Consider the following 12,914-nt stretch of genomic DNA (forward strand, 5'->3'; position numbering starts at 1 on the left):
ATTTTTTTAATGTTTATTTATTTTTGAGAGAGAGAGAGACAGTGTGAGCAGGGAGCAGGCAGAGAGAGAGAGGGAGACACAGAATCGGAAGCAGGCTTCAGGCTCTGAGTTGTCAGTGCAGAGCCCAACGTGGGGCTTGAACTCACAAATCGTGAGATCGTGACCTGAGCTGAAGTCGGTGGCTTAACTGACTGAGCCACCCAGGTGCCCCTGTATAGTTTTAATTCTTACTTTTAGGTCCTGAATCCATTTCAAGTTTGTTTTTGTACATTGTATGAAGGTTCACTTTTTTCTGTGGGAATATCTGAGTGTTCCCACACCATTTGGTGAAAAGACTCACCAATGAATTACTTTGGTGCCTTATTTAAAATCAGTTGCCATGTTGTAGACGTGGGTCTATTTCTAGACTCTCTGTTTCTTTCTGCTGATCTATGTGCCTGTTCTTTCACTGATGTGACCCAGTCTGGATTACTATAGCCGTAGAGTAAGTCTTGAAATCAGGTAGCATAATTTCTACAACTAGTTCTTTTTCAAATTTCTTTTGACTAATCTGGGTCTTTTGCAATTCAGCGTAAGTTTTGGCATCAGCTTGTCAATATACAGAGGACTGTTGGAATTTTGAGTGGATTGCATTAAATCTGTAGATCAGTTTGGCGAGAGTTGACATCTTAACCGTATTGACTGTTCCAATCCAGCAACACGATAGATCTCTTTATTTTGGTCCTTTTTAATTTCTCTCAGTGGTGTTTCATAATCTTTAGTGTGTAGGTCTTACATGTACATTGTTGAATTTATCCCTAAGTATTTTATATTTTTTGATGCTATTGTAAAATGGTATTGTTGGTTAGAAAAAACCAAAACGCATTGGTTTTAAATTTTGTTTTCCATAAAGTTTTCTCCTTCTAGGATTTCAAATAAGGACAACATAAAATTCTGAATAACCTAAAAAATTTTAGAGACCAGAATTCTATTTGAATTAAGTAAATGTTCTTTCTCATACCATATTATGTTTTATGGAATCACCTGAAGACTACGCTAGGTTAAACATTTCCAGTTGGTGGCTGAGATATCTTGAAATCTTAAGTTTGAAAGTTAGTTAATACATTATCATTGTTAAAAGAAGAAAGGAAAAAATTATAAGGAGAAATGTCTAAGAAACTGTAAAAATGGATGTTTTTCTCTTTCATTTGGTTTTATCAGATAGAGTCCCTTTGGTGTCAGGTTATTCAGGTCAACTCAAACCGTAGGGACGCCTCATGGAAGTCGGTGGCATCATGTGGTAAGGCCACGCGAGGACATCGGCACCAGGACTGACAAGCCACAGGATTGCCTCTTCATTCCCAATCCTCACTTCGTGTACCTCTTTCTCTCGAATTCACATTCCCAAAGTTACAAGTCCAGCCAATTAGAGAGAGCCTGAATGGCTTTCTTGGCCTGGATTTCAGATGACAGAGGGATGGACCGCAGGTCAGGTGTTCCTGGTTCTTTTACTGATGGCTGGAGGAGCAGGGTTGCGTGGTATATAATAGCTGCTGGGAGCCCACCAAAATGGGGTAGACACTCCAAAGTCACCCAATGCTGTTTACAATATAGTGTTTACTATTTTATTATGATTAAAGTGGGGTTTTTTTTGAGAGCAAGAGTGTGAGCAGGAGAAGGGCAGAGGGAGAGAGAGAGGGGTGGGGCAGAGAGAGACGAGAGAGAGAGAGAGAGAGAGAGAGACGAGAGAGAGAGAGAGAGAGAGAGAGAGAGAGAGAGAGAGAGAGAATATCTCAAGCAGGCTCCATGCCCAGTGTGGAGCCTGATCTCACAACCTTGAGATCATGACCTGAGCCCAAATCAAGAGTCCGATGCTTAACTGACTGAACCACCCCCAGTGTCTTATTATGAAATGAAATGAATAGGAGTTTGAAATGCTGAGGCAGTTTTAAAATTCTCGGATTTAAAATTTTCTTACTAGGTGCAATTGACACACATTATAAGAGTTTCAGATGTGCAGTGAAATGATTTGATATTTGCATGTATTGCAAAATGATCACCACAGTAAGTCTAGTTAATATGCCACACTATATACAGTTTCGATATTAATCAACCTCTTTTAGTATCTTGATGTTCTCTCTCTTTTTTCCTTGTTTTCCATTGTGTAGATGGCTTTGGAAGATTCGGAACAGAAACACAATCTTTTACATTCAGTGTTCACGGATCTAGAAGACTTGTCAATAATTTTTGAAACTGATGATTTAGCACAATCTGTACAAGAGTTAAGTCGTCAAGTGGCAGATTTACAACAAAAAATCATGGAGAGCCTTCCACAGATTCAACGGATGGCTGATGTAAGTTGACACTACAAAGATGTGATTTCTTATTTTTAATTTATATTTCATTTAGTAAATTAGAGTTATACCACTAATAAACTCTTAACTATATGAAGACATACTGATCTGGTACATATTTCACTTATGCTCTTATTTCTTGAATTGTATTTTACTTTAATTTTTTTAACTTTATTTATTTTGAGAGAGAGAGTGTGAGTGGGGCAGGGGCAGAGAAAGAGGGAGACAGAGAATCCCAAGCAGGCTCCACGCTGTCAGCACAGAGCCCGACTTAGGGCTTGAATTCACCAACAGTGAGATCAGGACCTGAGCCAAAACCAAGAGTTGGATGCTTAACTGACTGAGCCACCCAGGGGCCCCGCTTTTACTTTAATTTGCAACTTTTATTTTGTAGTGCATATCCCCATTTTTGGTCCAGAAGTGGTCTATTTAAAGGAAAGAATCCTCATCAAATAAGCTCACCGTTTTCTCTTTGTCAGAGAGACGATAATTGTTGATATAAACACACAAATTAGCAAAGAGGGACTTGAACAGATAACCTCCCAAGTCTTCATTGACCAATAACAAATATTTGCTGAGGGGCTGCTGTGTGGCAGCCACCAGATTTTGAAATAATTTTATTTATTTCAGCTTGAAACGTGTGAGGCATTTATTTAAGGATCAAGTCATATAGCAAAGGCAGGTACAATTAATTATTTACTTTTTGTTTCTGTTACATTGCCTATGCCACACTTGTGTAACTTCAGGATAATGATTGCTAAACATTCTTGGTTATTGAAGCTTATTCCAAGGTTTTTAAATGCTTCTATAACTTTTGATCGAAATTACCCTAAGAGATAGGGTTTATTTTCTTATACCTTTTTCAATATAAGATGCAAAAAATAATTTCAATATAATTTAACTTTTCTTTGTAACTTGAAGATATCACTAGGAAGTTGCTGTATTCATTGCTTCATTTGCTTGTAAAGTTATGCTTATCTGATATTAAATGGCCCCAGACTGCTTTAATTTGAAACCTTCAGTCTATTTCGTTTTTACTTTTTAAGTTCTATTTATTTTTTGAGAGAGCGAGAGAGTGCATGTACGTGCGTGCACCCAAGCAGGGGAGGGGCAGAGAGAGAGGGAGACAGACAATCCCTAACAGGCTCCTGGCTATCAACGCAGAGCCCATCGCGGAGGCTCGAACCCATAAACCATGAGATCGTGACCTGAGCTGAAATCAAGAGTTGGACCAACGGAACCACTGAGGTGCCCCTGAAACCCTCAGTCTATTCCCGTGTAGTTTCCTGTCCCCTTCATTATGAGCTGTACCTTTTGGTTGTTACAGTGTGTCTGCATTTAGCTCTCTTTAAGTAAAGGTCTAAAAGGCCTTCTTACAGTGCAAGTGGATTTCAATATGTGGGGTTTGTAGCATGTACTCATGCATTTATGGGTTTGTATCACGTGTTCTTCTATATGTAGGTTTATTACACATGCTGCAGCCTTTTCACTGTTCTAGGTTCTTGGCCAAGTCCTAGAGGTTGACACTGATGAGAGAATAACCACCAGACAAATGATCTGTTTGTTTAAATTAATATGAGTATGTTATAAAGTTAATTTGGTGACTCTGCATGACAATAGTTCATTAGGGGATTGGCAAGAAAATCCTGTCAATTTTTCCAGCTTCTTTTGTGTTCGTTTTCCAAGAGTGACTTTGTCATTTTACTTGAAGTGGTAGAAATTTTTAAATTATAGACCCACTTGTATTCAAGTGTTTAAACACATTCCAAAGATAAATCTAAAGAGTTCATAGATATTGAGAATTAAAAATTGAAGGGGCGCCTGGGTGGCTCAGCCGGTTGAGTGACTGACCGACTTCGGCTCAGGTCATGATCTCCATGGTTTGTGAGTTCGAGCCCCACGTCGGGCTCTGTGCTGACAGCTCAGAGCCTAGAGCCTGCTTCAGATTCTGTGTCTCCCTCTCTCTCTGCCCCTCCCCAACTCATGCTCTGTCTCAGAAATAAATAAACATTAAAAAAATTTTTTTTTTTTTAAATTGAGTCATGGGTGCCTGGCTGGCTCAGTCAGAAATGTGTGCAACTCTTGATTTTGGGGTCATGAGTTTGAGCCCCACATTGACCATAGAGATTACTAAAAAAATAAACTTAATAAAATTTATTCAAATGCATAATACTTTTGTTCTCATAGTTTAAGAAATTGAAAGTTGGCCTTATGAGGAGTTTTAACTCGGCAAGGTATAAGCAGTGCTTTGTAGTGTGGTATGCTAATAAAGGAATGACTTTTTTATTGAAAGCAGTTAACATCTACATACACTTTGTTAGGCTTTTTTTTTTTTTTTTTTTTTAATTCTAATACAGTTAACATATAGTGTTATATTAGTTTCAGGTGTACAATATAGTGATTCAACAGTTCTGTACATTCCTCAGTGCTCATCACAATAAGTGTACTCTAAATCTCTATCACATATTTCACCTATCCCTCTGCCCACCTTTTCTCTGGTAACCATCAGTTTGTTCTCTATACTTAAGAGGCTGTTTCTTGGTTTGTCTCTCTTTTTCCTTGTTCATTTGTTTTGTACCATACCTTGTTCATATGGTATTTTCTTTCTCTGACTGGCTGATTTCACTTGGCATTGTGTGATCCATCCATGTGGTTGCAAATGGCAAGTGTTCATTCTTTTTAATGGTTGAGTAATACTCCATTGTATATATACCACATCTTCTTTATGGATTCATCTATCCATGGGCACTTGGGTTGTTTCCATAATTTGGCTATTGTAAATAATGCTCCAGTAAATATAGGAGTGCTATATCTTTTAAATTAGTGTTTTTGTAGGGGCGCCTGGGTGGCTCAGTCGGTTAAGCGTCCGACTTCGGCTCAGGTCATGATCTCACAGTCTGTGGGTTTGAGCCCCGCATCGGGCTGTGTGCTGACAGCTCAGAGCCTGGAGCCTGTTTCAGATTCTGTGTCTCCCTCTTTCTCTGACCCTCCCTGTTCATGCTCTCTCTCTCTCTGTCTCAAAAATAAATAAATGTTAAAAAAATTTTTTTTTAATTAGTGTTTTTGTATTTGTTACTGGTAATGGAATTACAGGATCATATGGTAATTCTATTTTTAATTTTTTGAGGAACCTCTACTGTTTTCCACAGTGGCTGCACCAGTTTGCATTCCCACCGGTTTGCACAAGGATTCTTTTCTCTCCACAGCTTCACCAACACTTGTTGTTTCTTGTGTTTTTTATTTCGGCCGTTCTGACAGGTGTGAGGTGACATCTCTTTGTGGTTTTGATTTGTATTTCCCTGATGATGAGTGATGTTGAGCATCTTTTCATGTGTCTGTTGGCCATCTGGATGTCTTGTTTGGAGAAATGGCTGTTCACATCTTCTGCCCATTTTTATTTTAAATATTTTTTTTAATTTATAATAAATTATTTTTTAAGAGAGTGAGAGCGTGTGTGCATGCTCGTGTGCACGCACACACCCACCCCCCCCCCCATACACACACACACGGGGGGGTGGGGGGGGGAGGGGCAGAGAGTGGAGGGGCAAGAGGATCCCAAGCAGGTTCAGAGCTGACAGCGGGAGCTCAAACTCATGAACCATGGGATCAGGACCTGAGCCAAAATCAAGAGTTGTTGCTTAACGAGCTCAGCCACCCAGGCACCACCCCTGCCCATTTTTAAATTGGATTATTTGTTTTTGTGTGTGTTGAGTTGTCATCTTGGGTACTAATCTTGTATTGGATATGTCATTTGCAAGTATCTTCTCCCATTCAATAGGTTGTCTTTTAGTTTTGTTGATTGTTTCTTTTGCTATGCAGAAGCTTTTTATTTTGACATAGAGGCAATCGTTTATTTTTGCTTTTGTTTCCCTTGCCTTAGGAGTCATATCTAGAAAGATATTGTAAAGGCTGATGCCAAAGTGGTTACTGCCTGTGTTCTCGTCTAGGACTTTTATGGTTTCAGGTCTCATATTTAGGTCTTTAATGTATTTTGAATTTATTTTTGTGTATGGTGTAAGAAAGTGATTCAGTTTCAGGGCGCCTGAGTGGCTCAGCCGATTAAGCGTCCAACTCTTGATTCTTGATTTCGGCTCAGATCATCATTTCATGGTTTGGGAGATCGAGCCGCACATTGGCTGCACGTACAGCATGGATTCTGCTTAGGATTCTCTCCGCTCCTCCTTCTCCTCTTCTGCCTCTCCCTTGCTGTTCTCACTCTCTTTCTAAAAGAAAAAAAAAAGAAAAAAAAAAGAAAGTGGTCCAGTTTCATTCTTTGCATGTCCAGTATCTTCAGCATCATTTGTTGAAGATACACTTGGTTATTTTTTTTATTTTTATTTTTATTTTTTAGTTTTATTTGTTTAAGTAATCTCTACACCCCATGTGGGGCTCAAACTCACAACCCTGAGATCAAGAGTTGTGTGCTCTTCCAGCTGAAACAGCCAGGTGCCTCTCACTTGGTTAATTTTTAAGAGGTGTACGTGGCAAACATTTTTGCCTAAATTGGAGAACAGAATACATGGCAATAAATTGTGTTTTATAGGTTATTAACATACAATATATACTACATGAATGTTTTCTTGTTCCTGAAATTCTAGGATGTGGTTGCTATTGAAACTGAAGTAAAATCAATGGACAAAAAGGTTTCAAAAATCAAAGCTATCCTCTTATCCAAAGAAATATTTGATTTTTCGCCTGAAGAACATCTTAAGCATGGGGAGGTAAGTATGCATGGATCATTATTAGAAATGTTCTCTCATAATACTTATTATGTTTATGCTTTAAACATGTTTATTATTTTTTTTTTTAAGTTTTATTTATTCTTGAGAGAGAGAGAGAGAAAGAGAATAATGAGCATGAGTGGGAAAGGGGCAAAGTGAGAGAGGGACACAGGATTTGTGCTGTCAGCACAGAACCTGACACGGGGCTGGAACTCATGAGCCGTGACATCATGACCCAAGCCGAAGTCGGATGCTTAACCGACTGAGCCACCCAGGTGCCCCTATTATTTATTATGTTTTAAAATATATAATAATGTGATCTGACTAAAAAGTACTTAATCCTGCCAGAGTAATAGCAAAATAAAGTTGAAAACTAGATATGAATGACACATATCATGTGTTAAATCATACAGTACTATCTGTATAAAAATAACTTCTATTGGTTATTTTTTCCTGAATTTCTTCTGAAAACTTCAAAGTTTGGAAGTTTCACCATCAAGTCAAATCCCGGTGTTTAATAGTTCAAGGGTTTCAGCCTCGAAGTCAGGAGAACTGGGTTTTAGACCCAACTACACTGCTTACAGGCTGTGTGACTTTCAGCAATTAGTTAACATTTCTGGAATTCTCCTACTGCGCGTTGGTATTGTGGCGAGGGTACTTGGATGATTACAGTGGATACAGAGCCTCTAGCATAGGACCCGGGGCATATTAAACAGCACACAGACACGGATTTCCTCTCAGCCTAGCAGTCAGCAGCGTGTGCTTGGGAATCAGGCAGGCCTGGCTTCAACTCCCAGCCCTACCTCTTATAGCCTGACCTCCCCGGGGTCTTCTAACTTCTGTGAACCCAGTTTCCTTATTGTGAAATGGCGGTTCTGATACCTACCTCCCGGGGTTGTTGTGACGATTAAAGAAAGTGATAGATAGGAAGTTCTTAGTAAAGGGAATAATCTCTTCGCATTTATAGATTATGTAAGTCCGGGTTTTTACGGAACCGATGGCTTTGAAGCAAAATATAATTATACTTTTGGGACTTAGGGAATTTGGCAGGACAATTCAATAAGCACCTTTTGAGGGCCTGCACTGTAGGAAGCCCCATGCTACGTGCAATTGCTATGAAAGTGAGTAAGAGGCAGAAAGAGGCAGAAACTGCCCTTGCACAGCTCACTGCCTGGTGGCACAAAGCAAAGCAACAGTTCTTCAGAGAGTCAGGGAGGGAGAGAAGGAAGGCAAGGGTGGTCCAAACACAGAACTTGGTGCTGCGGGTTTACTCTTGCCCCAGGCATTCTTTCCAGAGACCTTTCACTATCGGGGCACAAGTGATCTAAGAGTTGTTTTCAGCCTGAGCCAAGGAAATGCTTTTTTTTTTTTTTAACATTTATTTATTTTTGATACAGAGAGAGACAGAGCATGAATGGGGGAGGGGCAGAGAGAGGGAGACACAGAATCTGAAACAGGCTCCAGGCTCTGAGCTGTCAGCACAGAGCCCGACGCGGGGCTCAAACTCACGGATGGCAAGATCATGACCTGAGCTGAAGTCGGCCGCTTAACCGACTGAGCCACCCAGGCGCCCCCCAAGGAAATGCTTTAAAAATCACAATTTAGGGGCGTCTGGGTGGCTCATTTGGTTAAGCATCAGACTCTTGATTTCGACTCAGGCCATGATCCCACGGTCTGTGGGTTCGAGCCCCGCATCAGGCTCTGCACTGACAGTGCGGAGCCTGCTTGTGATTCTCTCTCTCTTCCTCTCTCTCTGCCCCCATCCCAGCTTGTTCTCTCTCTCTCTCTCTAAAAAATAAAACAATAAAATAAAAATAAAAAACTTAAAAAAAAATCAAAACTATAGATTAAAGACTAAATCATACAGTATTTTAATTTTGAACAGATTCAGCAGTGGCCATTTCTTTTCATTTACGTACCATGCTTCTCTGATATAATTAAGGTCATACTTGAAAACATACGTCCCATGAAGAAAACCATTGCTGAAATAGTGTCTTACCAAGTAGAGCTGAGGTTGCCCCAGACAGGAATGAAGCCTCTCCCTGTGTTTCAGCGGACGAATCAGCTTTTACAAGATATAAAATTGTTGGAAAATGTGACTCAGGAACAAAATGAGTTATTAAAGGTGAGCAGTGTGTGATAATCGCCAACCTTATTGGCTGAAAATGTTCAGCAAAAGCTGTTTTCTTTTCAGTTTTAATGGTTGGGTTGGTGAGATTCCCGTGACCACAAGATGCTGCCTCTGTTGATTCTTTCTGGTCTCTTCTGGTATTATTATCCAGGATGTGACATTGGATAAAGGAGAGTGTCTTACTGCTTAAATGAGGCTAAGGTGATTTCCCCAGTTCTTATTCTTCTTTAGCTGAAGGCATTAAAGCGTAACTATGATCGGTTTAATTCTGCCCTGCAGTTATTGAAAACACACGTGGGTAAATGCTGTGGAGAAAGGTTTAAACCTGAGCAGTGTATTTGCAAACCTCGTGAGACCCTTACAGTAACCAGCACCATAGTAATCTCTTTATACTCTTGGTCACTTTCCCATTAATCATCTTATTTTCTATTCAAACATGGGATACAGATAGAAGGGGCACTTTGCCACCTTTATTTTTATATATAAGGAGACAGGAGTCGGAAGCTTATTAGATCACTTGCTGAAGGACCACCGAGTTAACTCGTGTCCAGATTCATTTGTGTACAAACAGGTCAAAAATCTGTGTTTCTAGACTCCTGGTATCATTCGTTCTTCATATCAAGGTCTCTTCCTTTTAAATGATGACATCTTTCAGCATCTCCCCAGAGGGTTAATTCTTATGTTTTGACTGATCTCCAGGCTCAAGTCAGGAGTCGTTATTAGATAGAAATTACATCTTTCTTTGATTTGCATTTCTAAGTTAACAACCACTTTCACAAGAAGAGAAAGTTGCTGAAACAGCCTTAAATCCCACAGACTTTTCAACTCTGTTGGCAGATCCCACACCCTCCCCCCCCCCCCCCACCTGCTTTTCCTGATTAGATAGGTTGGGGTAGGAGAAAAGGTTATTTTCCCTCCTTCCCGACCACCACCTGATTGTAGGGAGAAAGCTGCTGTCTCTTTCTCCCTCTTCAATTTCATTGCCATTTAGCTGGCTACTTTGTGTTCTCCTAAGATTGGAGAATACTGTAATCTCTGGTTTGAGTCTTAGCTCATAAAATCTCTCTGTCCTGGCTCATCAGCTGATGTCTAGCACCCACAGGGAGAAAAAAGATCTGGCACTCTGTGTACTCCTTTTTAATATTGTAAAGAGAAGAAAACAGAAAGAAATAGACAGTTTGATCTATTATTTTTAAGCTTTTTTTGTGCTTTATTGGTTTCCTGGTCAGGAAAAGAAAATAACAGTTGTAACTATGCTTTTAAGGGGTTTCTTCACAGGATGAGAAGGGGAAAATAGAAGAGGAAATTATATTTTGTGCCAAGTAAGGTACCAGACTGTGCTGCTAAAATTTTCCATGTTATTGTGCTCGTGGAAATCAAGTGTCATCTCATATATTTCAAAATTAAGTAAGACACTGGTACATTTCTTTCAAGTCCTACTTTGGATATTTTAAGTGCCCTCACCGTGGAAAACAAGACAAGTTATTGGGGGGGTGGGGTGGGTAATAGGATGTAGCTCATTATCGAGGGTGGGGTAACAGGTGTGTGCAGCGAACGTAGTTATTTATTTCCAGCTCACAGCCAAAATTATGGTTAAATATTAAAGAAAATACAAAGAAAATTTTCAGAAAGGTTTTTTTAATGTTTATTTTTGAGAGACAGAGAGAGACAGAATGTGAGCGGGGGAGGGGCAGAGAGACGGGGAGACCCAGAATCCAAAGCAGGCTCCACGCTCCGAGCTGTCAGCACAGAGCCCGACGCGTGGTCGAACTCTTGAGCTGTGAGATCACGACCTGAGCTGAAGTCAGCCACCCGATCTACTGAGCCACCCAGGTGCCCTACAAGGAAGAATTTTGTGTTGGCCCGAAACTTTGCAGTTTTTAAAAGGCATTTGCTTCATTGTGTAGCATACCAAGAAAACATCTATACTTTATCTTTCCGTCATACTTTGATCATACAATTTAGTACACAAATAGGTGTGAGCTTCACTGCTTCCTTAACACTAGATTCAGTGTATTGTTCTGGTTAATTTTGCCTTTTCCTGCAAACTCAGACTGCTCTTGAACCCTGTACCTCTTACTCATAAAATGTACATCACAGATCCCCAAGGGATACCAGGTGAGGATATGACGGGAATGGGAAAATTCATCATCTTTCAAATCAGATGCCCTTTCCACTCTGAATCAGTAATATCACCCTTCTAGTATAGAAAGCATCACATGGAGTGTGCATTAAAATAGCATGTTATGACATAGCAGTAATTTCATAGAACTTGGCACCTGGATGTTAACATGCCATAAAAAATGCTTCCCAGAATAAGCCCACTAGACTGGAAATACTAAGAGCAAAGGTGTGTCTTATTATGCTTGTACTCCAAGCACTGCCCAAGGTGTCCTGGCATCTAGTAGAGCAAGAAAGTCAGGTGCCAGCTTTACAAACATTCCTCTCTGTATTTAGGCTACCATTTTCTATTGCAATCTATATGGGTTTGTATTTGCTGTCATTAATTGAAACTTGTGGTGGGGTTGGACATTGGAAGTAACCCATTAATCTAGTCCTTAGGTTATGACAAAGATTCTTCTTTTGGGGGGGTTATTTTATAGATAGTCATAAAACAGACTAATGAATGCAACGAGGAAATAGAAAATTTGAAGCAGATCTTACATAATTATTCAGCCGAGTTCTCCCATGAACATATATCACCAGACCAAACTGCCAACCTGCCACAGGTACAGGTATGTTTCTTTAATTTATTTGCCCTGCTGTTCCTTCAGTAATCACTTACTAAGCCATTGGTGTCTAGAAGGCTTTGTGATGGTCCGGTGTATTTCCTACTTCTCTCTTCCAGTTGAAGGTATATTATGTATGTATTGACTTTATACGTTCCTATTTCATAAAATAGGTGCATTGGGGTCTGAATTTGCTCTGCTACTGAACAAGCTGATGGAACACAGGAAATTTGGGCAACCTGACTTTACATCTAGCTTTCTGAGATAGGGGGCAGGCAGTGTGGGCAGGCTGGGCTTCACAGGTAAAGACCCTGACCACTGTTGTAATGAAGAGTTTCATACACTAACTAACATTTCCATGTGTCACAATTAACAGTATCCTGTGGGGCCCAGTTACGGTGGTGTGTATGTTAACCCTCTATTGCTAGAGATTTTTTTTTTCAGTCTTTGTTTTCGAATTAGTGCTTCTACAAAAAATATCCTGATTGTATGCCAAGGATTGTAAAGAGCTGCTTCTATCCTACCATCAGGTTGGTTTGGGCAGGCGATCGCTATGGTATTCAAAGCCAGTTGCAACACTTGCTAGCTGTGAGACCTAAGGCAAGTGACTTACGGAGGGGTCCAAGGTGACTCACACACCTATTAGGTGTTGGACTCAGTAAGGCGGACTCAACAGTAAAGACTCAGTATTGTAAATATGTCCGATTTCCCATTACGTTAAAAAATTTTAAGGCCCCAATGAGCTTTTGTTTCTATGAATCATCTCTACTGAGATAGAAAGAAATGAAAACTCAGAAATGTAAGAATAATTTAGTGTATTTTAAAATGACAATAACAAACCTAGTACATACTGATAGAAATAACGTATCTTTTATGGAAGAAATCACATTTTCCAAAAGAAAACGTAGTGAGAAGAGTGACGTTGTTTTACATTTTTGCAAATCTCTGAAATGTCTGCCTTCGTACAAGACAGCTAGATTTCTCATCGCTTCTACATTCC

At 39.9% G+C, this 12,914-nt stretch overlaps 1 protein-coding gene across 9 annotated transcripts in view; it reads left to right on the forward strand.

Moving 5' to 3' along the window:
- Positions 1–12,914, forward strand: part of SYNE2 (spectrin repeat containing nuclear envelope protein 2) — a 339,154-nt gene that overhangs the window by 213,357 nt on the left and 112,883 nt on the right. For 8 of the 9 annotated variants that reach the window (XM_078448168.2, XM_078448169.2, XM_078448161.2 and 5 more), the window contains exons 58-61: positions 2,148–2,333; positions 6,932–7,054; positions 8,997–9,179; positions 11,789–11,920. In XM_078448168.2, coding sequence (XP_078304294.2) covers positions 2,148–2,333; positions 6,932–7,054; positions 8,997–9,179; positions 11,789–11,920 — 624 coding nt within the window. The remainder of the gene's footprint in view (positions 1–2,147; positions 2,334–6,931; positions 7,055–8,996; positions 9,180–11,788; positions 11,921–12,914) is intronic. The other variant, XM_078448165.2, reaches the window with a different exon arrangement.

The sequence above is a fragment of the Panthera onca genome, chromosome B3 (assembly GCF_046562875.1).
Source record: "Panthera onca isolate mPanOnc1 chromosome B3, mPanOnc1 haplotype 2, whole genome shotgun sequence".
In the NCBI taxonomy this organism is placed as follows: Eukaryota; Metazoa; Chordata; class Mammalia; order Carnivora; family Felidae; genus Panthera; species Panthera onca.